The 22,671-nt window shown below is 42.9% G+C and overlaps 1 protein-coding gene across 1 annotated transcript in view; it reads right to left on the reverse strand.

Moving 5' to 3' along the window:
• The window catches only part of LOC124545635 (odorant receptor 46a-like), a 43,726-nt gene extending 22,258 nt beyond the window's left edge, over nucleotides 1-21,468 (reverse strand). The window contains exons 1-2 of the mRNA XM_047124581.1: nucleotides 21,389-21,468; nucleotides 4,008-4,107 (exon numbers count right to left, since the gene is read on the reverse strand). Coding sequence (XP_046980537.1) covers nucleotides 4,008-4,107; nucleotides 21,389-21,468 — 180 coding nt within the window. The remainder of the gene's footprint in view (nucleotides 1-4,007; nucleotides 4,108-21,388) is intronic.
• Nucleotides 21,469-22,671: the final 1,203 nt, after the last annotated feature.

The raw sequence follows: 22,671 nt of genomic DNA on the forward strand, positions 1-22,671 counted from the left end.
TTTATTGTTTATTAATCCTATACTTGTACATCTACATCTACAGCTACGTAATTACTCTGCTATTCACTATAAAGTGCCTGGCCGAGGGTTGAATGAAACACCTTCAAGCTGTCTCTCAACCGTTCCACTCTCGAACGGCACGCTGGAAAAACGATCACTTAAATTTTTCTGTGCGAGCCATGATTTTCTTATTTCATAGTCATGATCATTTCTCCCTATGTCGGTGGGTGCCAACAGAACGTTTTCGCAATAGAAGGAGAAAACTGGTGATTGAAATTTCATGAGAAGAACCCGTCGCAACGAAAAACGCCTTTGTGTTAATGATTGCCACTCCAATTCATGTATCATGTCTGTGACACTTACTCCCATATTTCGGGATAATACAAAACGAGCTGCCCTTCTTTGTACTTTTTCAATGTCATCCGTCAGTCCCACTTGCACATACAAGTAGAAAGTCAAACACAGCCAGATTTTAATTCTCAGTACAGGGCTGAAACTATCTAGTTAATTATTTTGCACTCCACATTTCAGAGACAACAAATATTCTTATAACCGTTTTTATTCGTTGTTCACGGTCATTTTGTATGAGAACATTTACGGTTTTTTTCTCTGTTGCGTGCAATTACTTCACATGTGTAAGTGGTTACTCACTGTTCTATCCATCTAAGTAAATGTAACCTTGTGAATGCTTTGGAATCTGTTCATTTGTTGGAGAAACATGTAGCAAATTAACCACAGCTCGCTTTTCATTTTGTTAGCAACGCACAAAAACTACCCAGTTCAGATGCTTTCAGTTCTTTTACGATTTCTATGACAAGGCGCTGTTTGTTGTAACGGCTTGTATTCTGTTGTCATGATCACTTTGTATGATCACACTTACGGATTCTGTTGTACCATGAGTAATTACTTAACAATCGATTGAATAATAAGTCGTAAGGCGCCATCAACCTGATGATGATACGGGTTTGTGTAGCCACTGGTGTATGTTCTCTTTCATTGTAAATAATCGTAACTAACTTAAAACAGTTCGATTGTAATTAACAGCGTACAATAACCATCAGTTTTATTGCCTTCGCTCTTTTATATTTCGAAAGGCTACATATCTGTCGTAAATGACTTCTGTGAGATCAGTACTGATACAGGAAACAGAAGATACCCAAAGAAGAGCAGCACGTTTCGTTACAGGTTCATTTACTAAGCGTGAAAGCGTTAGGAGATGCTCAGTCAACTCCAGTGGCAGACGCTGCAAGAGAGGCATTACACATCACTCTGCGGTTTACTTTTAAAATTCCGAGAGCGTTCGATCTGAGAATGGTCAACCGATATATTGCTTCCTCCTACATGTCTCCGAAAAGACCATTAAGATAAAAGTAGAGAAATTCGTGCTCACAAGAATTCTTCCTGGGACTATTAGCGACTGGAATAAAAAAGGGACTATGTGACAGTGGTATACAAAATCTTTCCATCACACACCATTACGTGGTTTCCACGATGTAAACCGAAATCTTCCTTGTTTTGCTTGTAACTGGGCAAACCCATTATAAGGGCATAACCTCACCATTATTAGTTTCTGAAGCACATGATTTCGAAAACAAACGTATGTCAGTACTTACGTCCAACATTTGTATCTGCACAGTGAGTGTACTAATTTGTGCAAACTTTGCTTACTAAATGGACAAAAGATCTGAATTTTATTCTCAAGCCCAGGGTGTCAAACAGACATTCTAAATAAATATGACCCTGGCCCTATAAGGCAGCTAATATCAGGTGTGGATAGTAACAAAAATCATTTTAAATACTGATATCGCGTACCTAGAATGCATGAATTAATAAAAGTGAAAGTTTGGGGTCTATTCTAGAAAGACAACACAGCTATTCCCTTTTTTTCTACATATAACTTATAAACTGTGGCTTTCAGAGGCCGATAAACAACAATCATGAACCATTACTTTTGACACTCAATAACAAAATTTTTAATTTTGGACATATTGAGATGACAATTATTAAAATCGTTATCTCTACACATGAAAATATTTATCACAGGAGAGAATGATTATTAAAAATCCTCATCAGGTCATTTAAATCTACGTTTTCGTAGCTGGTCAATGAGAGTTGGTGGAGAATAAATTTACTTTTTTAACCGATGAAAAAAAAACTCACATGTACACAATGTGAGGGTAGGTTAGTATACAAGCTTTTGATATTCAATGGTCAAAGGATATGCAACTTGAAGCGAGCAAAATCTAGACTCAACATTTTCTGTGGCCGAATGCACGATGGTACTTTACCAAGCAAAATTTGCAATAGCATTGTCTCCGTGCTGGATCAGAAATGCTAATTCCCTACTCTGGCCTTGACTGAATTTACTCATTCGCAACTTTCCTGCATTCCGTAGAGCGTTAATCTTTCCCTAGTCGAAATAATGGCTGTTGCACACTCGCTATGGGTTGGAGCGACATGCACAATTTCTTTGCCCGCAAAAATTACCACAGGAATAATTAACTACCGCTTTGCTACCCGTCGCCATGATACGTGAAGCGTATCGTCCTCACTTTGCAGAAAGCAAAGCTATCAACACCCTCGCTTATTTCCACACAATTGTGCGGTCCACCGCGAGACCGGAGAGAGAGAGAGACAGCAATTTTAGGTCTCAAAACGCTTTTATGTAATGGGGAACGTCTCGCTAGAGAGGAATACGTTTTTATTTTTCTTGCTGGGCTGCAGCCTAGCCCTGTTAATGCGTGCAGAAACTTGCCCTCGGTTTATTTACATTAAAAGGAATAATTATTTTTTCTGGCCTTATCCCTTTCTGCGCTGAAGCCCATCGTTCTCTTGCTAAATAGGAGTTTTACGATATCATTAACCACCCGCTCGGTTCGTCTCCAAAATACATTTCGCTTTAACTTGTTTTTTTTTTCCATACCATTGTCCATATTGGTTAAGATTGTTCGGTTTCGATACATGAGTTTAACTGCAATTGCCTTTTGTTGATACAATGTAATTATTATTTTTTTGAGGATCTCATACTGTATCGTCCTGTCGTTATGGATCAAGCTCATCTAAGGTTCGTAAAATCCGACAGCCTGACAATGTTGCTGAGCAACAGGCATACAATATTTCATGAAGGAACACACAGCCATTTGACCGTTTTATTGTTTATTTAAGTACAACCTAGGTTTCGGCTTTCTATGCCATTTTCAAGAATTTGATTTTATGTCTTTAACATAAATTGAAAGAGAATTAATATGTTGTCAAATTCAAAGTTGCCGTAACTTAAGAAAAATATTGGCTCCCCACGACACGCCAGATGTAAAATCACCATCTTGTAAGATATCAGTAAATAATCGTGGGAGGACATCATATTTAATAAAAACAGGCTTACAAAAATTTTATTATTTACTGATCTGTTACAAGATGGTGATTTTACGTCTGGCATTTGCAGGGCGCCAGTATTTTTCTTAATAATGACCAACTTTGAGCTTGACAGCATGTTAAATGCCATGCAATATATGTTAAAGACATAAAATCAAATTCTTGAAAATTGCATAAAAGACCGAAACCTGGGTTGTACCTAAATAAACAATAAAACAGTCACATGACTGTAAGTTCCTTTAAAAAATGTATGTCAGTTTGTTCATTACTCTCTCTCCCTCCCTCACTCACTCACTCACTCTCTCTCTCTCTCTCTCTCTCTCTCTCTCTCTATCCGTCTGTCTTCCCTCATCTTTCTCTCTAACATGTTGCATTTCTATTATTTTCTCTTTCTCTGAGTACCGAAGATCTACATGTCAGTACGTATTAATAGCACCGACTCCGTTTATATGCTGTTTAATAAACGTATTGTATAAGAAGTACAATGTCTGCTGTGAACAGTTTCACTAAAAAGTTAGTGTATCGTAGTAGTAACAGATGTATTTACTACCACCGTTTCTCTCTAGGCTTTTGTTGTGCAGAGTCAGTCGGCGCCTGTTGTACATCGATACCTTCGTTGACCAAACGCCACTCACCACAGCTGTAGCCATGATTTGGAAGCAGATGGAGACCGTGTTGCAGAAGAGGAGCACCGAAGTCGCACGACTCAGCAACTTCTGCAGCAAGCTGACACACCTGAAAAGAGACCAGAAAAACATAAATTATTACGGTGTTTAACTATACATGATTTTTCTCATTTTACGGTAACTTGTCTTGCCATCACTGACAAGTACCTTATGCCCATTTTCCTAAATCATTTTCAAATATAGTTTATTAAATAAAAAGTGTTTCTGTCTGTATAAAGTATTTTGTTGTAACTGTATTAAGAAAGTTACGCAAAAACTGTGAAAGGCACTGAATGATTCAGAAAAGAAATACTCCACTTATGGGCTAGAAGCATTAGAGAATTTCTTCGGAAAGTTCGGTATTGTTTAGAATATCGAAATTTTACCTTAGAGACAGGCAACCAAACTCTCAGCTGGACACGAACTAGGCAACAGAAAACTGGGCTTAATGCCAGGCGTGTAATCTGCATTGTAACCTTCAGATTTGTGGTGCACAACGTAAAGAGGTTGGATAATTTGGTGGCAGATAGATTGAGTCACATGTTCGATTGGCGTGATAATAACCTAGTAAATGATCAAGCCACAAAAGATCGAGGTCAGGTTCTTTTGATAAGTCTGATTTTAATGCGGTTTCCTCAGTTGCTCCTTGATATCAGGGAATTTCAACATCAGGATGACTGGTTGACTGACGGAAGTCAACGACAAATGAGAGAGAAATGAGCAGGTAATGCCTTATGTCTTAAGAGAAAAGGTCGTCAGTTATTAGCCCCGAGCTGATAGTAAATATAATGTAGTTGCTCCAAAGGAGCTGTCTCCTTTGCTCTTTCGATATTTTCACGAATCGTCAGAAGGGGGTGGCGGGGGGTATTTAGGCATATAATTATGAAACGTATGAAAAAAATTGGCAGAAATTTATATAGCGTTTCGGAAGATGTATTTGGATTTTATAAGTCCTTTGACGAGATCAAAGCTCGGTAATCGCTACATTCTGGTTTCTGTCGATGCATTTACGCGTTTTCCGTGGCTACTACCTACTAAGATTTCTACTGCTCAAGTGGTAGTACAAAATTTGCAACTTTTTTTGAAACCTTCACTGCACCACAGTGTTTGGTAATTGATAATGTTACATCTTTTATGGTCCATAGTATTAAACAATGCTGCCTAAGTATGGGAACTCAAATGGAGAATGTTAGGGGTAGCCAGTATAGACTATGCTGTTGCGTCCATATATCCACACCTCAACACCTGACCGACTGCCCAGGGGAAAATAAACATTAATGGCTTGCTTGTACCATGTATATTTGTGGCTGATAACCAACCTACAACCATACTACTCGTAATAGCTATCATTTTTAGTGTGAAAATGAAGAAAATATTTAAGCAATGTTGTTCATTCATGATATCTGCGCTTGTATCTGTTTTACCACACATATATTTCATGTGCTCAGCGCATTAATAGTAACCTGAAGTCTGCCTTTATAGCTTATGACAGCAGCTATCAGTGTGGTTGGGATCGATTGCTTCTGTGGTTAACAATGGAATTTAATAATGTCCGTTGTAGAAACAAGCAATGTGTCCTCGCTAATTTGTTCTTGGGTTTTTGAGCAGCTCCTTCACTGTGTAACTTTTGGCCAATTGATAACCTTTTGCCTCAGAGGAAAAATGATTGCTAAATGATACAATAATAACAATTACATCAGTTCATTACGTTAAAGTGACTCATAAATCATATAACAAGCGGTGGCATTTCTAAAGTAAGAATTGACTGAAGGGCCTCTGGCGCGATTATTCAGTAACTGTTGCTATGTTAGTAAAAAAATGGTTCAAATGGCTCTGAGCACTATGGGACTTAACTTCTGAGGTCATCAGTCCCCCAGAACTTAGAACTACTTAAACCTAACTAAACTAAAGACATGACACACATCCATGCCTAGGCAGGATTCTAACCTGTGACCGTAGCGGTCCCGCGGTTCCGCGGTCCCTGACTGTAGTGCCTAGAACCCCTCGGCCTATCAAGAAGTAGCCACTCATTGGAGAAGTTCTAAGTGGAAGATTGAAGGACCACACCAAAAGGAAACTAAGCGGTGAAACGTGGGCTGGCGATCCAATATCTACCGAGTTGGGAGGAAAGTTTTCGTTTGGAACTGTTTGGCTATTAGTAAAGCCACTGAAATTGATCACCGAAAAGCTTCTGCCCAAAATTCCCTTTGAAATTAGCAAGTTTTTATCTCCATCAACAGTTTTGATGATTGATATTCACACTGGAAGAGAAGTGGCAGCTCACTTTTTCCAAAGAATGCTGGTTCTCGAGACTGATATGATCGCTTAGCGTTATGTAATCAAATCGAGAGGGGGTATGTGCCAAGGGTGGCACTATTTTTGTTTATGTAACAAGTTTAGCATAACAGTAGGTCTATGGGGCGCTGGTAAGGTCTGGTGTATAGTCCCTCTGACGACAAGGTGTAATATCGTGGTTTTGAGCCTTGTCAAGGAAGTTCGCTGTGAGCCAAGTGCAGTCTTATTGTCCGCGGAGTGCGAAAGGCGACGGGTGTCATCAGTAGAGACATCCCCGTGTACAATCCGGTTGAGTTCTCACAGTACTCAATCGACGTTATGGAACGCGTGGCTCCATAGTGCTGAATGCGTAAATGCGAATCAGAATTCTGGCATTTTGGACACAGTGCGTCATTATGTAACGCACAAGTAAATGTCATTAGCATGTGCAAAGACATATTTTCGGTCAGATACTGTAAGCTGGTGTTTTGCTAATGCCGCCCTCACTTACCTGTAGTGATTAAACCGTTTTATTTCTCTGAAAACTTATGTATTTCTTTGTCAAACGAACCGGCCTTCAGTAATCAGGCTACATGCACAGAGAATGAAGTTTTCGTTGCATATTCAAGGGTGCAACTACTCAGAATCAGCTGCTAAGTGATTTATGGAAGTGTTTCCAGCCGGCCGTTGTGGCCGAGCGGTTCTAGGCGCTTCAGTCCGGAACCGTGCTGCTGCTATGGTCGCAGGTTCGAATCCTACCTCTGGCATGGATGTGTGTGGTGTGCTTATGTTAGTTAGGTTTAAGTGGTTCTAAGTCTAGGGGACTGATACACCTCAGATGTTAAGTCCCATAGTGCTCAGAGCCATTTGAAACATTTGAAGTGTTGCCACGGCCAGTGGGTTCTGATTAAAACTTACTGCGCGACTCTGGAACGGGTCTTTAAAATATTACTAACGACACACGAGGGGCCGGCGTTAAATTGACGATGCAGTATGCTGTGGTGTCTTGCGTCTAACACTGAACTGTTTCAGTAACGCCTACTTTTGGTGTAAACTATATACAGGGATGATGATTGATTGTTCAGTCAAAATTATGATGTAACCAGTCAGCAGGTGTAATGGAACCAGGTGGATGTTTCATAGCAGCTACGTTTGAACAAAATTTTCTAGGATCCAAACTAGGAACTATCGAAGTCATTTGCGAACTAAGCTACCTTCCTTAAATGTTTGTTTTTTAGCATTGTGTTGCACACTGAAGAGCCATTGAAACTGGTACACCTGCCTAATATCGTGTAGGGCTCCCGCGAGAATGCAGAAGTGCCGCAACAAAACGTGGCGTGGACTCGACTAATTTCTGAAGTAGTGCTGAAGGGAACTGACACCATGAATCCTGCAGGGCTGTCCATAAATCCGTAAGAGTACGAGGTGATCGAGATCTCTTCTGAACAGCACGTTGCTAGACATCCCAGATATGCTCAACAATGCTCATTTCGGGGAGTTTGGTGGTCAGTGGAAGTGTGTAAAATCAGAAGAGTGTTCCTGGAGCCGCTCTGTAGCAATTTTGCACGTGTGGGGTGTCGCATTGTTCTACTGGAATTGCCCAAGTCTGTCGGAATGGACATGAATGGATGCAGGTGATCAGACACCTGTCAGAGGCGTATCTAGACGTATCAGGGGTGCGATATCACTCCAGCTGCACACACTCCACACCATTACCGAGCGTCTAACAGTTTGAACAGTTCCCTGCTGACCTACAGGGTCCATGGATTAATGAGGTTGTCTCCACACCCGTAGACGTCCATCCGCTTGATACAATTTGAAACGAGACTCGTCCGACCATGCAATATGTTTCTAGTCATCAACAGTCCAGTGTAGGTGTTTATGGGTCCACGCGAGTAGTAAAGCTTTATGTCATGCAGTCATCAACGGTACGCGAGTGGGCTTTCGGCTCTGAAAGCACATATCGATGATGTTTCGTTGAATTGTTCGCACACTGACACTTCTTGATGGCCCAGCACTGAAATCTGGAGCAACTTGCACTTCTGTCACGTTGAACGATTCTCTTCAGTCGTCGTTCGCCCTGTTCTTGTAGGATCTTTTTCCGGCTGCAGCGATGTCGGAGATTTGATGTTTTACCGGATTCCTGATATTCACGGTGCACTCGTGAAATGGTCGTACGGGAAAAACTTCACTTCATCGCTTCCTCCGAGCTGCTGTGCCCCTTCAAACTCAGTTAAATCTTGATAACCTGCCACTGAAGCAGCAGTAACCGATCTAACAACTGCACAAGACACTTGTTCTCTTATGTAGCCGTTAGCGAGCGCAGCGCTGTGTTCTGCTTGTTTACATATCTCTTTATTCGAATACTCATGCCTATACCAGTTTCTTTGGCGCTTCAGTGTATAATTGTCAGCTTCCGTAATCGTTCTGAACTTCTGTTTTAAATATTAGTTTTGCTACATTAAGCTGTATTTTATAAATGGTATTGTATTTAAGCCTGATGTTTTAAGAGTTGTTAAGAGGTTTATGTCTTTGATCTTCTTTCTGTTTACTAGACATTTTGTGGCATAATTGTAAGTGTTTAAGCTGTTAGTCACTTGCCCTCCTTGACATTTCGAGACTGAAAACTGTAATTGTGATCTTTTATGTATCAGAAAGTGAGCAGTGCGTGGCTCGTGTTTGTGCCATATCTCATTTGACATCCTGTTTTTACTGCAGTACCAGCTCGTTATGTTAATTTCAATTAATGGTGTCACTGAGATGCCGCCTTGCCTGCCCGTGAGCGGCAGCAGCGGCAGGTTCGAATCCTGCCTCGGGCATGGATGTGTGTGATGTCCTTAGGTCAGCTGGGTTTAAGTAGTTCTAAGTTCTAGGGAACTGATGACCTCAGAAGTTAAGTCCCATAGTGCTCAGAGCCATAGTGCTCAGAGCCATTTGAACCATTTGAACCATTATTTGACTCGCCCGACGGTTACCGACACACATGATTGGAGTGGGGACCACTCTGGTTGGTCGTCGGTCAGTCGCCTCGTCGAACGGCGTGTATATGGCCAGCGGTCGCTAATGGGTTGGCTGTGTGTACGACTCGTGATTCGTCTCTGTTATTGTACAGTCACTGCCGTTAGCATTGTCTAGTGTTTCGTGCAAGTGTTAGTGAAACTGTGTGTAGTTTGTGTGATTTTGACACAGAAAGAAGGATCCTTTATTGTATGATGATATGATAGCGGAACAAACACTGGTAGCAGTTACTTCTGTAAAATATCTGGGAGTATGCGTGCGGAACGATTTGAAGTGGAATGATCATATAAAATCAATTGTTGGTAAGGCGGGTACCAGGTTGAGATTCATTGGGAGAGTGCTTAGAAAATGTAGTCCATCAACAAAGGAGGTGGCTTACAAAACACTCGTTCGACCTATACTTGAGTATTGCTCATCAGTGTGGGATCCGTACCACATCGGTTTGACGGAGGAGATAGAGAAGATCCAAAGAAGAGCGGCGCGTTTCGTCACAGGGTTATTTGGTAACCGTGATAGCGTTGCGGAGATGGTTAATAAACTCAAGTGGCAGACTCTGCAAGAGAGGCGCTCTGCATCGCGGTGTAGATTGCTCGCCAGGTTTCGAGTGGGTGCGTTTCTGGACGAGGTATCGAATATATTGCTTCCCCCTACTTATACCTCCCGAGGAGATCACGAAGGTAAAATTAGAGAGATTAGAGCGCACACGGAGGCTTTCAGACAGTCGTTCTTCCCGCGAACCATACGCGATTGGAACAGGAAAGGGAGGTAATGACAGTGGCACGTAAAGTGCCCTCCACCACACACCGTTGGGTGGCTTGCGGAGTATAAATGTAGATGTAGATGTAGATGTAGACAAGTTATTTTAAATGTTGTCGTCGAACTGGCTCTGAGGAGTCGGTCAGTTGGCGTGGAGCAGTGAGGAATTCTCGGCGGGGCGTAGTTTGGCCGGGGCCCGCTGGCGGTCTCTACGCGGTGTCGGAGAGTGTGGCGCTGTTCCCATTGCCACGAGGTCCGTGGTTCACCGACCCTCGACACGAAAGTTGAGTTTTGATTTAACAGACCAGCAAGTCAAGACTGTTCACATTGAGTCGTTTGGAGTTCGTTGTCGGCTGTTGTATATTCCGGAGAGCAACAACGGTGTTTTCAAGTTGGAAACTGCTAGCCACCCTCCGGTGGAGTTTCGCCGTATTTGGTTACTTGAACTGAAGTACACCAGCGGAATCTTCTACCTTGTGGCCGTTATCGTTCCGGTTACCTGCCATGGGCGTTGACGTAAATTTCAGGCAGTATAGTTTCCCCATCGTGTTGTGGCTGTCGAGCACAGTGTGTAGTTTGAGAGCTCCGTGTATGATTGGTTGTGGGCGCCAGTAACTTCTACGTTGTTCCATTGAACTCCCTGTTGTGCCCTGGTCGGGTGAAGTGGAAGTTATCTGTCTGTGGGTCCGCTGACTGTCGGTTGGTTGGGTTGTCGTCGGATCGTGAATGTTTGGCCCGACTGCCTGTCTCACCTAAGCGAGCGTTAGTGTTTGAAGTACAGGCCGGACCTCGAACATCTGGGTGCCCTTGTTTGTACTGCCCAATTTTTTTTAATTTGTTCTTGTTGTTGGTACTTGTATGGCTTCTAGCCGGCTTTGTGTTTTAAATTAGAGTTGTTTTTCTCTTAAGGCCTTCAGCCTAGTTTAAGATACTGTTTCACGTAACTCCTTTGGTATATTAAAAAAAATTTTGAATTTTTAAGTCTTCGGCCTTCAGCCGATTTGAATTTAACTTGTTTACTTCAATCTATTGAATTTTTAAGTCTTTGGCCTTCAGCCGGTTTGAGTTTCAGTTGTTTGTTCTTAAGGCCTTCTGCCTAAATTAAAAGAACTGTTTACGTAAGGTCTTTGGTATTTAAAAAAAATTATTAATGTTTTGGAGTTTTAAGTGTTCGGTCTTCAGCCTATTGGAATTTAACTTGTTTACTTCAGCCTAACTAAAGAACTGTTTAAGATAAGGCTTACCTTTTAAATTTCTGATTATGCTTGCGTTTTAAGTTATTAAATTAAGGTGGTTTTCAGACGGTTATTGAGTCGCAAAAATTAAAGCTGTGTGTTTAAATAAATGTTTCGGAGCACTTGTAATGTTTGATCAAATAATAAAGTTGTATGTTCGAGTGTTACTGACAGCCCCTTATTTTGGCCCCTTTCCACAATTTACTCTATCTGTCCTGTCATGCGGGTTAAGCTGGGCATTTCAGAAGGTTTTTATTTAAATAAATGTACAAATTTTTGCAATTTGTAATTCAAGTCAGTAATCCGTCTCAGCCTTGCATCCTACTGCCAAATACTGCCATAAGACTGCAAAGGAAAGTATATGACAGCGTCGAAAGCAACGCACTCAAGAAAAGGTATTTCAGCAGTACCGCTGAAAAATGTTGTGACTTGGCAAGAGAGCCAAGTCACTATGCGAGGATGCCGAAAGGCACGCGTTAAGCTCACGCAGACTGGCGTGAGGTCTGGAACAGTTAAGGGAATTTATAGTAGGAAATAAAGTACGTAGTTGATGTAATACTTAACTTTAATCCATAATTGGAGAACATCGCTCTTGATGATACATAATTACAATCTCAATATAAACTGGTAATGGCGCCTTGCTAGGTCGTAGCAAATGACGTAGCTGAAGGCTATGCTAACTATCGTCTCGGCAAATGAGAGCGTATTTGTCAGTGAACCATTCCTAGCAACGTCGGCTGTACAACTGGGGCGAGTGCTAGGACGTCTCTCTAGACCTGCCGTGTGGCGGCGCTCGGTCTGCAATCACTGACAGTGGCGACACGCGGGTCCGACGTATACTAACGGACCGCGGCCGATTTAAAGGCTACCACCTAGCAAGTGTGGTGTCTGGCGGTGACACCACAAAAAATCTCGCGGGGAAATGTGTCAGCACCTTTTTACTGCCACTAATCCACAGCAAAAGATACGAAGCTGTAAATAGGACGATGCTGACTAATGAAAAACTGGGGGGCAAACACATGATCGGGACAGACGGCAGCGACCCGTGTAGTGAACTAGACGCTCTGGAGCACGGGGTTTTTGGTCAAATTGTCTTAGCACCGTTTGTCAGAACAATAAATAAATTTCCAGTCTCATCAACAAAACCTGGTCGAACCATTGTGATGCAGCAATAATCACAGCACCAGACTATATAACTCCTGTAGGCAAGAGACCAGCCACCATATGGATAGACGCGTACACTCTATCTTCTACGTGTGCTACTCCAAGTAACTACAATTTGTAACTTACCTATCGGACCAACACGAAAAAAAAAGGAAAGCAACAAAATGTAAGCAAATTCTTATGAACTTCCTGATTAGAGCATTAGAATAAACTACTACGAGCGTCAGTGGACACACTGGTTAACAAACTGGTTAACAACACCAAACCGATGAGCTCCTATCAACATCAAGAAGCAGCAACAAAGAGCGTCAAGATCTGGGAAGGAAGAAATCTGTAGCAATCGGACGAACTAGGCGTCCCCCTATGGCCTATGCGGAGGGTACACCCAGTCACAACAGACGTGCAGCGGCGAATACCAGTAATTGACAATGATCATGGGACTGATGACCTCGCTGTTTGGCCCCCTCCCTCAAGTAAACAAATCATTCAACAACCATCATGAGTGTGAGAACTGAAATGTTCCTCAGTAGTGCAGTTGAAACACTTTTTTTTTAGAGTTATTAATTGATTTGTTTATTTCTAGTTACCATTTTCATTACTCATTCTATGCCATTACTGTATCAAAATATTTCTTTTCCACGAATCTAAAATGTTGAATTTATTTCAATTTGTAAGGTAACAATAAGAAGTTGTCTAATAATGTGAAAGGCTAGTACTATATTGTTCAACCACTTCTCACTTTCAGTCACTGCACACGCTACACACATTATATACACATCCATACACGTTATAAAAATGCTTGTATGTAGATACCTGTTTATTCATATTCCACGTCTCCTCTTAAACCATTGGATGAAACTTGGTACACACAATAATTACTGTTTGGAAATCAGCGCTATGTGTTGTAATAACTACCTACCTGTTAATGCGGTGAGGGTGAAAAGGAGCTCACTACACGCTAATACCCATACTTCAGTCACCTGTTATTTCAGAATGAGGGCACTTAGAGGATTGCAACAAACTTAGCACAGGATTTCAAACCTTTACGAAACTTTTTCTCGCTGATGAACCCTGCAAAATGGTGAAAGGAGAAAAAGTTTATCGCTTAGTACATTTTCGCTGTTAATTCAGTAAAACTGCCTCATGATGCATGACGTTTTAATTTATTAATTATTTGCTACTAACTTTATTCGCGATAGATTTTGCAGACAGTATTCTCATACACCAATGAACGTAAGAGAAAAATTATGTTACTGTGCAACACGGAGTTCAGGAGGTATGCCATCATAAACACTGACATGGGAAACTGCCGCATCACGCAAGACACTGCTATTTACTCTATTTGCAACACATTTCGATGATAGTATCTACGTCTGCCGCTGAATGCCCATGCAAAAATATGTCATTGTACGATAGATGGTTGAGGAGATATGACGTCAGATACTGAGATGTGTGAAAAATTGGTATCATGTATGACGTTTTTATTTATTACTTCTTTACGGCTAACTCTATTCACAACACATTCCGCAGACAGTAGTCACATATACGACTGGATGTACCTGGAAAATTATATTATTGTACAACACATTGTTCGGGGGATACGACGTCATAAACTTTGAGCTACTTGGAAGTGGAATGGCAGGCTGAAATTCAATAGAGACACATGTGAAATATGTTAAATATATGTGAAATATATCTAACATGTGCGTATGTGGGCAAGGCCACGGGTACGAAGTTCATCCTAAACCCGTGGAACGATTTCAACCAAGTTTGGTACACATATCAGTTACAGTCTGGAAACAAAACTATGGGGGTAAAGACCACCAGCCCCCTATTTGGGTGAACGTGATTATGTGGAGAGAGGAGGCGGCAGAAGGAGATGGACAGACAGGGAGAACGTAGGAGGAAATGGGAACAGATATGGTGGGAGGAGATGGACACAAACCGGAAAGACAAAGAGATGGATGAAGAGAGGGGGATTAAAGGACGGAGAGATAGGAAGAAGGAGTTGAACAAACAGAGGGGGAGGAAGAAATGGACAGAGAAAGGAGGAGGAGAACATGGAAGTAGATGTTCAAAATGTTTCAAATGGCTCTGAGCACTATGGGACTGAACATCTGAGGTCATCAGTCCCCTAGAACTTAGAACGACTTAAACCTAACTAACCTAAGGACTCCACACACATCCATGCCCGAGGCAGGATTCGAACCTGCGACGGTAGCGGTCGCGCTGTTCCAGACTGTAGCACCTACAACTGCTCGGCCACACCGGCCGGCTGGAAGTAGAGGTAAACGCGGAGTTAGACAGAGGGGGAAGGAGCAGATGGACAGAAGGGAGACGAGCAGATTGATAGAGAGGTGCGGCAGTAGGAGATGGACAGTGAGATGTTCAAAGTGAGATGGGCAGAGAGGGGGCGAAAAAGGAGATGGTCAGAGAGAGGGGGAAGGAGGAGATAGAAGCCTGGAATAAATAAATACCTGGGCATTGCCAGGTAGTCTGTTAGTTGTTTGATAAAGGTACACTACACACACTATCATCTGAACTCCATTTTGTGTACCGCAACATTCCATTTGCTACCAGAATAGTATTTTCACTCTGCAGCGGAGTGTGCGATGATATGAAACTTGCTGGCAAATTAAAAAAAAATGTGTGCCGGACCGAGACTCGAACTCGGGACCTTTGCCTTTCGCAGGCAAGTGCTCCTCCGACTGGGCTACCCAAGCACGACTCACGACCCGTCCTCACAGCTTCAATTCCACCAGTACCTCGTCTCCTACCTTACAAACTTCACAGAAGCTCTCCTGTGAATTGAAGTTTGGGAGATACGAGACGAGGTACTGTCGGAATTGAAGCTGTGATGACGGCTCATGAGTCTTGCTTGGGTAGCTCAGTCGGTAGAGCACTTGCTGTGATGACGGCTCGTGAGTCTTGCGAAAGGCAAAGGTCCCGAGTTCGAGTCTCGGTCCAGACACTGTTCTAATCTGCCAAGAAGTTTCATATCAACGCACACTGCGCTGCAGAGTGAAAATTTCATCCTGGGAACATTCCCAAAGCTGTGGCTAAGCCATGTCTCTGCAATATTCTTTCTTCCAGGAGTGCTAGTTCTGCAAGTTTCGCGGGGGAGCTTCAGTGAAGTTTGGAAGGTAGGAGACGAGGTACTGGTGGAATTGAAGCTGTGCTTGGATAGCTCACTCTGTAGAGCACTTGTCCGTGAAAGGCAAAGGTTTTGAGTTCGAGTCTCGGTCCGTCACACAGTCTTAATCTTCCATTTGCTACCCTGAGAAACTGATTCATCAGCCCTGTGTAATGAGCGAAATATTGAGCTCAAAAAGAGGATGAAGTGTTAGTATTATATATTGCATAGCTTTGACAATAAGAAAAGAAAAAAAACAAACGATAGGAAAGCAACAGGGAAGGTAAAACATATGTGGGGAAGTATTGTGTGGAATGATAGAGGTTTTCTTGTCGTTATTATTATTATTGTTATTATTATTTATTTGTGTTATATCTCTTACAAAACCTCTACTCGTTGTTCTATAAGTAATACTTTATACAGAATGTATTGTATAATAGGCACTTGTTAACCACTTTTTTAAATAAGTTAGGTTTAATGATGTATTTAAAATGCTTGGGTATTTTATTGTACAGTATAACTGCTTGGTAGAAAATGCTGTTTCAGTTTGTTAATGATTATCTCAGTTCCTCCACAGAGGAGTGTTTCTTTGAATTAAACAGCTGCATGTTAGAAGACCACTCGGTGTTGTTGTAGCTTCCTGATTGTAACTATAAAAATGCCGGTTGAACCAGTTAACTTTATCTTGAGAAATATAAAATTCACCGTAGAATGCATACTTTGCATTACTGCTGATATGTATTTCGAGGGCATGAGGTCGTGATGCAAGGCACAGTTCTCTGCCTAACGTTTCGTCTTCCAATGCTGAAGACACCGCCAGAGGTTTTAACAACTAAGAAAGCAATTACAGTTCAAATGAGGTCAGAATGTCGAACTGTTTGTATGGAAGCACGCAAACGTCCGTTCGTCACGCATAAATCAGCTGTAGCAAATTATGCACTGGAACCAGGGAACCACCAGATTCGTTTCCTGACACAGTGGTTTAAGCAAGAGCTAATAATTACTTAGCTAGGATGTACACAGAGGTCATAAAAAGTTAAAAACACACAAACAACTTTAAAGGAGAAGGATTAAAATTAGTCAGTCGTCGGCCTTAGTGGTAAATAAAACACACAGCATCGACTATTCCCCAAGACACTTTCCAACATCAGTTTGTTAATAAGTCGGTATTTCTTTCCGCGACTTTGGATTACTGTTTACTGGAGCGTGATTTAGTTCATTCTAATACCTGAGGCAACAGGCAGAGTTGTTCATGTAAGGGTGGAAAGCAAAAGGAAAGAGACATGGCTAACTAGTAAAAGTATGCTTTCCTTTTCAGCAACCTTCTGCCAAGGTAATAAACAGAGAACAATTAGGCAGCTTTCAATAGGAATTTTCTTCTACAGAGAGATGTTTGTGATGTTTTACTGAACTTATTTCAAAAGTGGGTGCAGTGTGTCTTTCACTGTTTTATTTAATGATTGCTACGTGGAGTTGAGCCAGTTTTTACTGTTACGACTAACGTGGAGTACTCTCGACTTATCACACGCCAGGAGGGGTAGAACTTTATTTTCGTGCGAAGTTGGTTCATTTAAATGTGAGCAGATTACGTATTTCATGGTCCCAGTGGGATTTTCTTTTAATATATGAGGAGAGCTTTATGTTAGACTTCTAGCAAGCATGTTTCTCCGTAGAGAAAAACCTTTAAACTTTTTCGATAAATTCGGTAACAGATGATGGAGACTACTGCAATAAAACACAGTTATCCACTGAAATAGCAAAACCACAACAACTGGAAATACATTCGCGATGGCCTTTCATTTTTTACTTTTTGTTTATTAAGTAGATTTTTAAAATTTCATCGTTTTCAATAGTTATGTAGTTGTGACTGTCCAAGAGCATCAAACGTTAAATGAAGAAATGAATAAATAACTGGAAGACTCCAGGTAGTATCAGACCTAATTATTACGCTGCTTGATTACTGAGATGGGATTGCACAAAAATTCTTGACTAGATAAGACTGACCAATATCATTTCATAGCCCCAAAATACTCCGAAGTACATACGTTTTAGCTTAAAAAATGGCAAGCCATGTCGTGCTGACACTCGATCCGTCAGCTTAGATGCATACGTGGCAGCTTCAGCAAAGACAAAAATTATATATATATATACAGTGTGGTCAGAAAATGTCTGAAACGCTTGTAGGGATGTTGCAGGACAGGTTGTACTGAGATATGAATGATACAAAAAAAATTCGATACGTTGCGCCGTTTCCGAGTTGTTTAGTATTGAAGTTAGCCAATCACATCGTCGCGCGCGTAAATTCAGGTTTCAGCTAATGAGACAAAGCACTCGTTTGGCAACACCGCCCCTGGCAGGCCGCTTGAATGCGAGCGCGCAACGCCCCGAGCGGCTAAATTCTATGCTAAATAACTCGGAAACGGAGCAATGTATCGAATTTCTTTGTTAACATTTATGTCTCAGTACAACCTGCTCTGTAACATCCCTACAAGCATTTCACACATTTTCTGACCACCCTGTATATACAGGGTGTCCCAGCTATCTTGTCCACCTAAAATATCTCTGGAACAATAACAGCTATTGGAAAACGACTTTCACCGGTATCAATGTAGGGCTGGGGCCCATGAATGTACATATTTGGAAACATTCTAAAACGAAAGCATATGTGTTTTTTAACACAAACTTATGCTTTTTAAATGGACCTCCTATATTTTTTCTTCAGCAGTACATAGCATGACAAAGCACATACACAATGGCGTTGATTGCATCGCAATATTCCCATTACATCCCGAGATATTGAGACGCGAAGTTGACGCTTGAAACACCCGACATGCGCTGCTAGCGCACGTCCTGAGGCTCAGACGTGAACCCCATGCTGCCCGTAATCGCAGCAGACCGTATTATTCGTTTCGGACCTCTAGATAAGTTTGGAGGTGCGATTACACATGTCAATCACATCGCGATTACGGGCAGCATGGGGTTCACGCCTGAGCCTCAGGACGTGCGCTAGCAGCGCATGTCGGGTGTTTCAAGCGTCAACTTCGCGTCTCAATATCTCGGGATGTAATGGGAATATTGCGATGCAATCAACGCCATTGTGTATGTGCTTTGTCATGCTATGGATTGCTGAAGAAAAAATATAGGAGGTCCATTTAAAAAAACATAAGTTTGTGTTAAAAAACATATATGCTTTCGTTTTAGAATGTTTCCAAATATGTACATTCATGGGTCCCAGCCCTACATTGATACCGGTGAAAGTCGTTTTCCAATAGCTGTTATTGTTCCAGAGATATTTTGGGTGGACAAGATAGCTGGGACACCCTGTATATATATATATATATATATATATACACTCCTGGAAACGGAAAAAAGACCACATTGACACCGGTGTGTCAGACCCACCATACTTGCTCCGGACACTGCGAGAGGGCTGTACAAGCAATGATCACACGCACGGCACAGCGGACAAACCAGGAACCGCGGTGTTGGCCGTCGAATGGCGCTAGCTGCGCAGCATTTGTGCACCGCCGCCGTCAGTGTCAGCCAGTTTGCCGTGGCATACGGAGCTCCATCGCAGTCTTTAACACTGGTAGCATGCCGCGACAGCGTGGACGTGAACCGTATGTGCAGTTGACGGACTTTGAGCGAGGGCGTATAGTGGGCATGCTGGAGGCCGGGTGGACGTACCGCCGAATTGCTCAACACGTGGGGCGTGAGGTCTCCACAGTACATCGATGTTGTCGCCAGTGGTCGGCGGAAGGTGCACGTGCCCGTCGACCTGGGACCGGACCGCAGCGACGCACGGATGCACTCCAAGACCGTAGGATCCTACGCAGTGCCGTAGGGGACCGCACCGCCACTTCCCAGCAAATTAGGGACACTGTTGCTCCTGGGGTATCGGCGAGGACCATTCGCAACCGTCTCCATGAAGCTGGGCTACGGTCCCGCACACCGTTAGGCCGTCTTCCGCTCACGCCCCAACATCGTGCAGCCCGCCTCCAGTGGTGTCGCGACAGGCGTGAATGGAGGGACGAATGGAGACGTGTCGTCTTCAGCGATGAGAGTCGCTTCTGCCTTGGTGCAAATGATGGTCGTATGCGTGTTTGGCGCCGTGCAGGTGAGCGCCACAATCAGGACTGCATACGACCGAGGCACACAGGGCCAACACCCGACATCATGGTGTGGGGAGCGATCTCCTACACTGGCCGTACGCCACTGGTGATCGTCGAGGGGACACTGAATAGTGCACGGTACATCCAAACCGTCATCGAACCCATCGTTCTACCATTCCTAGACCGGCAAGGGAACTTGCTGTTCCAACAGGACAATGCACGTCCGCATGTATCCCGTGCCACCCAACGTGCTCTACAAGGTGTAAGTCAACTACCCTGGCCAGCAAGATCTCCGGATCTGTCCCCCATTGAGCATGTTTGGGACTGGATGAAGCGTCGTCTCACGCGGTCTGCACGTCCAGCACGAACGCTGGTCCAACTGAGGCGCCACGTGGAAATGGCATGGCAAGCCGTTCCACAGGACTACATCCAGCATCTCTACGATCGTCTCCATGGGAGAATAGCAGCCCGCATTGCTGCGAAAGGTGGATATACACTGTACTAGTGCTGACATTGTGCATGCTATGTTGCCTTTGTCTATGTGCCTGTGGTTCTGTCAGTGTGATCATGTGATGTATCTGACCCCAGAAATGTGTCAATAAAGTTTCCCCTTCCTGGGACAATGAATTCACGGTGTTCTTATTTCAATTTCCAGGAGTGTATATATTAAGTTGAGGAACCAGAATAACTCGAATAATAAGCTTCACACGAAAAATGTGTAGAATGCAAAGTTGATTATTTTCGAGGGGGACATCTGCTGGCTCCAAAATCAGCCCGCCACCCCAGACCCCTGGGCGTGGAACGTGAGGTAACTTTAAAATTTCAAATGTGAACCCCCATTTTGTATTGCAGAATCAGATTCTACATAAAAAGTACGTACATTTTGTCTTAAACATTTGTTTTCATTCTTGGTAGTTGATGCTGTAACTCAAGAAAATCCATGTTCTCATTTTTTCGTAAAAAATCGTTGCGAATAAATAAAAAATAAGTATTTACTTCGTAAATTTTGATTCGCTAAAACTATAACTCTTCCTCTGTCGCCACTGTGTGGACTTTGAGAGACGAATTAGAGTTTTACAAATGTTGACCCAAATATTAATTTTTCCACAGATTCGGATAAGTTTCGTTTGGGTCAAGATATGTAAAACTCTAATTCCTTTCTCTGAAAGTCCACACAATGGGGAGAGAGGGAGAGTTTTAGTTTTCGCGAATCAAAATTTACGAAGTAAATAAATATTTTTTATTTATCCATAACCATTTTCCAGGCAAAAATGAGAACATGGATTTTCTTGAATTACAGCGCCAACTACCAAGAATGAAAAAAAGAAAATGTTTTGAGACTAAATGTACGTAGTTTTTTATGTAGAATCTGATTCTGCAATAAAAATGGGGGTTCACATTTGAAATTTTAAAGTTGCCTCACGTCCCACCCCTAGTGGGCTTGGGTGGCAGGCCAATTTTAGCACCCTCGAAAATAATCAACTTTGGATTCTCCACTATTTTTCGTGTGAAGCTTATTTTTCGAGTTATTTTGGTTTGTCAACTTAAAATTTATAAGAAGGAAATCACTCCCACAATGGTCTGTAAGAAAGCCTTAGGCTTCTGTTTATGGATTTTACGGATGACGATAGCAACAAGAGATTCTAAAGCGTGCCTTACCTGATAATCATTTGATGGTGTTTTATGTTGTCCACCAATTGTTGATACATTTCGTCGGGCGCATATCTACTTCGAGACATGGTGGTGATTGAAGACTCAGACCGTTCTCTAACCACCAAAGACGATGGGGACGCCGGCGACACCTGGACACGAGTGGCCCCCGCCACATCCTGTCCAACGTCCGCTGCGGTGGCGGCGAGCCTGTCGTTGAGGACGGCGAGTTCCGCGGCCACCTGCAGGATCAGCGCTATGAGGGAGCCGTCCACCAGCACCGTGGTCTCGGAGACGGTCCAGCCGAAGGCCAGCTGCAGGCAGTACAGCGTCTCGTAGGCCGGCGAGGCCCGGGTGTCGAGCGGCAGCCACAGGGGGATCACCAGGTCCCTGCTGGCGCGGGACGCGCTCCCAGCCGCCACGATCCTGATGATGGGCGCCACGCTCCAGTAGGCCGAGTTCATCCGGTAAGTCACCTGCAAAAGGCGGCGCATTCTCGCAGAATGATAAGAATAATGATAGCGGTTTAACCACAGTTACAATACACTAGGATATACAGATCTTCCAAACAACCCTGAATGTAGCAAGGGTAGATAAGTGTGAGAACTACCATGCAGTCAGCTTAAAGGTGCATGCATCGAAGTTGTTGCCAAGGATAACGCACAGAAGAATGGAAAAGAAAATTGAGGATCCGTTAGGAGACGATCAAATTAGCTTTCGGGCAGGTAAGGACACCAGAGCGGTAATTCTGACGTTGCGATTGGTGATAGAAACTTAAAAAAACTAGGGCACGTTAACAAGATTTAAATTACTTAAATGGTGTTATAGTGGGCGCACGAGCAATTGGACACAGCATTTCCGAGGTAACGATGAAGTGGGGATTTTCCCGTGCGACCGTTTCACGAGTTTACCGTGATTCCGAAAACATGACATCTTCGACATCAGTGCGGCCGCAAAAAGATCCTGCAACAACGGGACCAACGACGACTGAAGAAAATCGTTCAGCGTGACAGAAGTGCAACCCTTCTGCAATTTGCTGCAGATTTCACTGCTGCATCATCAACAGAAGTCAGCGTGTGAACCATTCAACGAAACATCATCGATCTGGGCTTTCGGAGCCGAAGTCCTACTCGTGTACCTTAATGACTGCACGACACAAAGCTTTACGCTTCGCCTCTGTCCGTTAAAACTAACATTGGACTGTTGACGGTTGAAAACATGTTGCCTGGTCCGAAGAGTCTCGTTCCAGATTGTATCGAGGGGACTGACGTGTACGGATATAGAGATAACCT

The sequence above is a fragment of the Schistocerca americana genome, chromosome 8 (genome assembly GCF_021461395.2).
Source record: "Schistocerca americana isolate TAMUIC-IGC-003095 chromosome 8, iqSchAmer2.1, whole genome shotgun sequence".
Taxonomy (NCBI): Eukaryota; Metazoa; Arthropoda; class Insecta; order Orthoptera; family Acrididae; genus Schistocerca; species Schistocerca americana.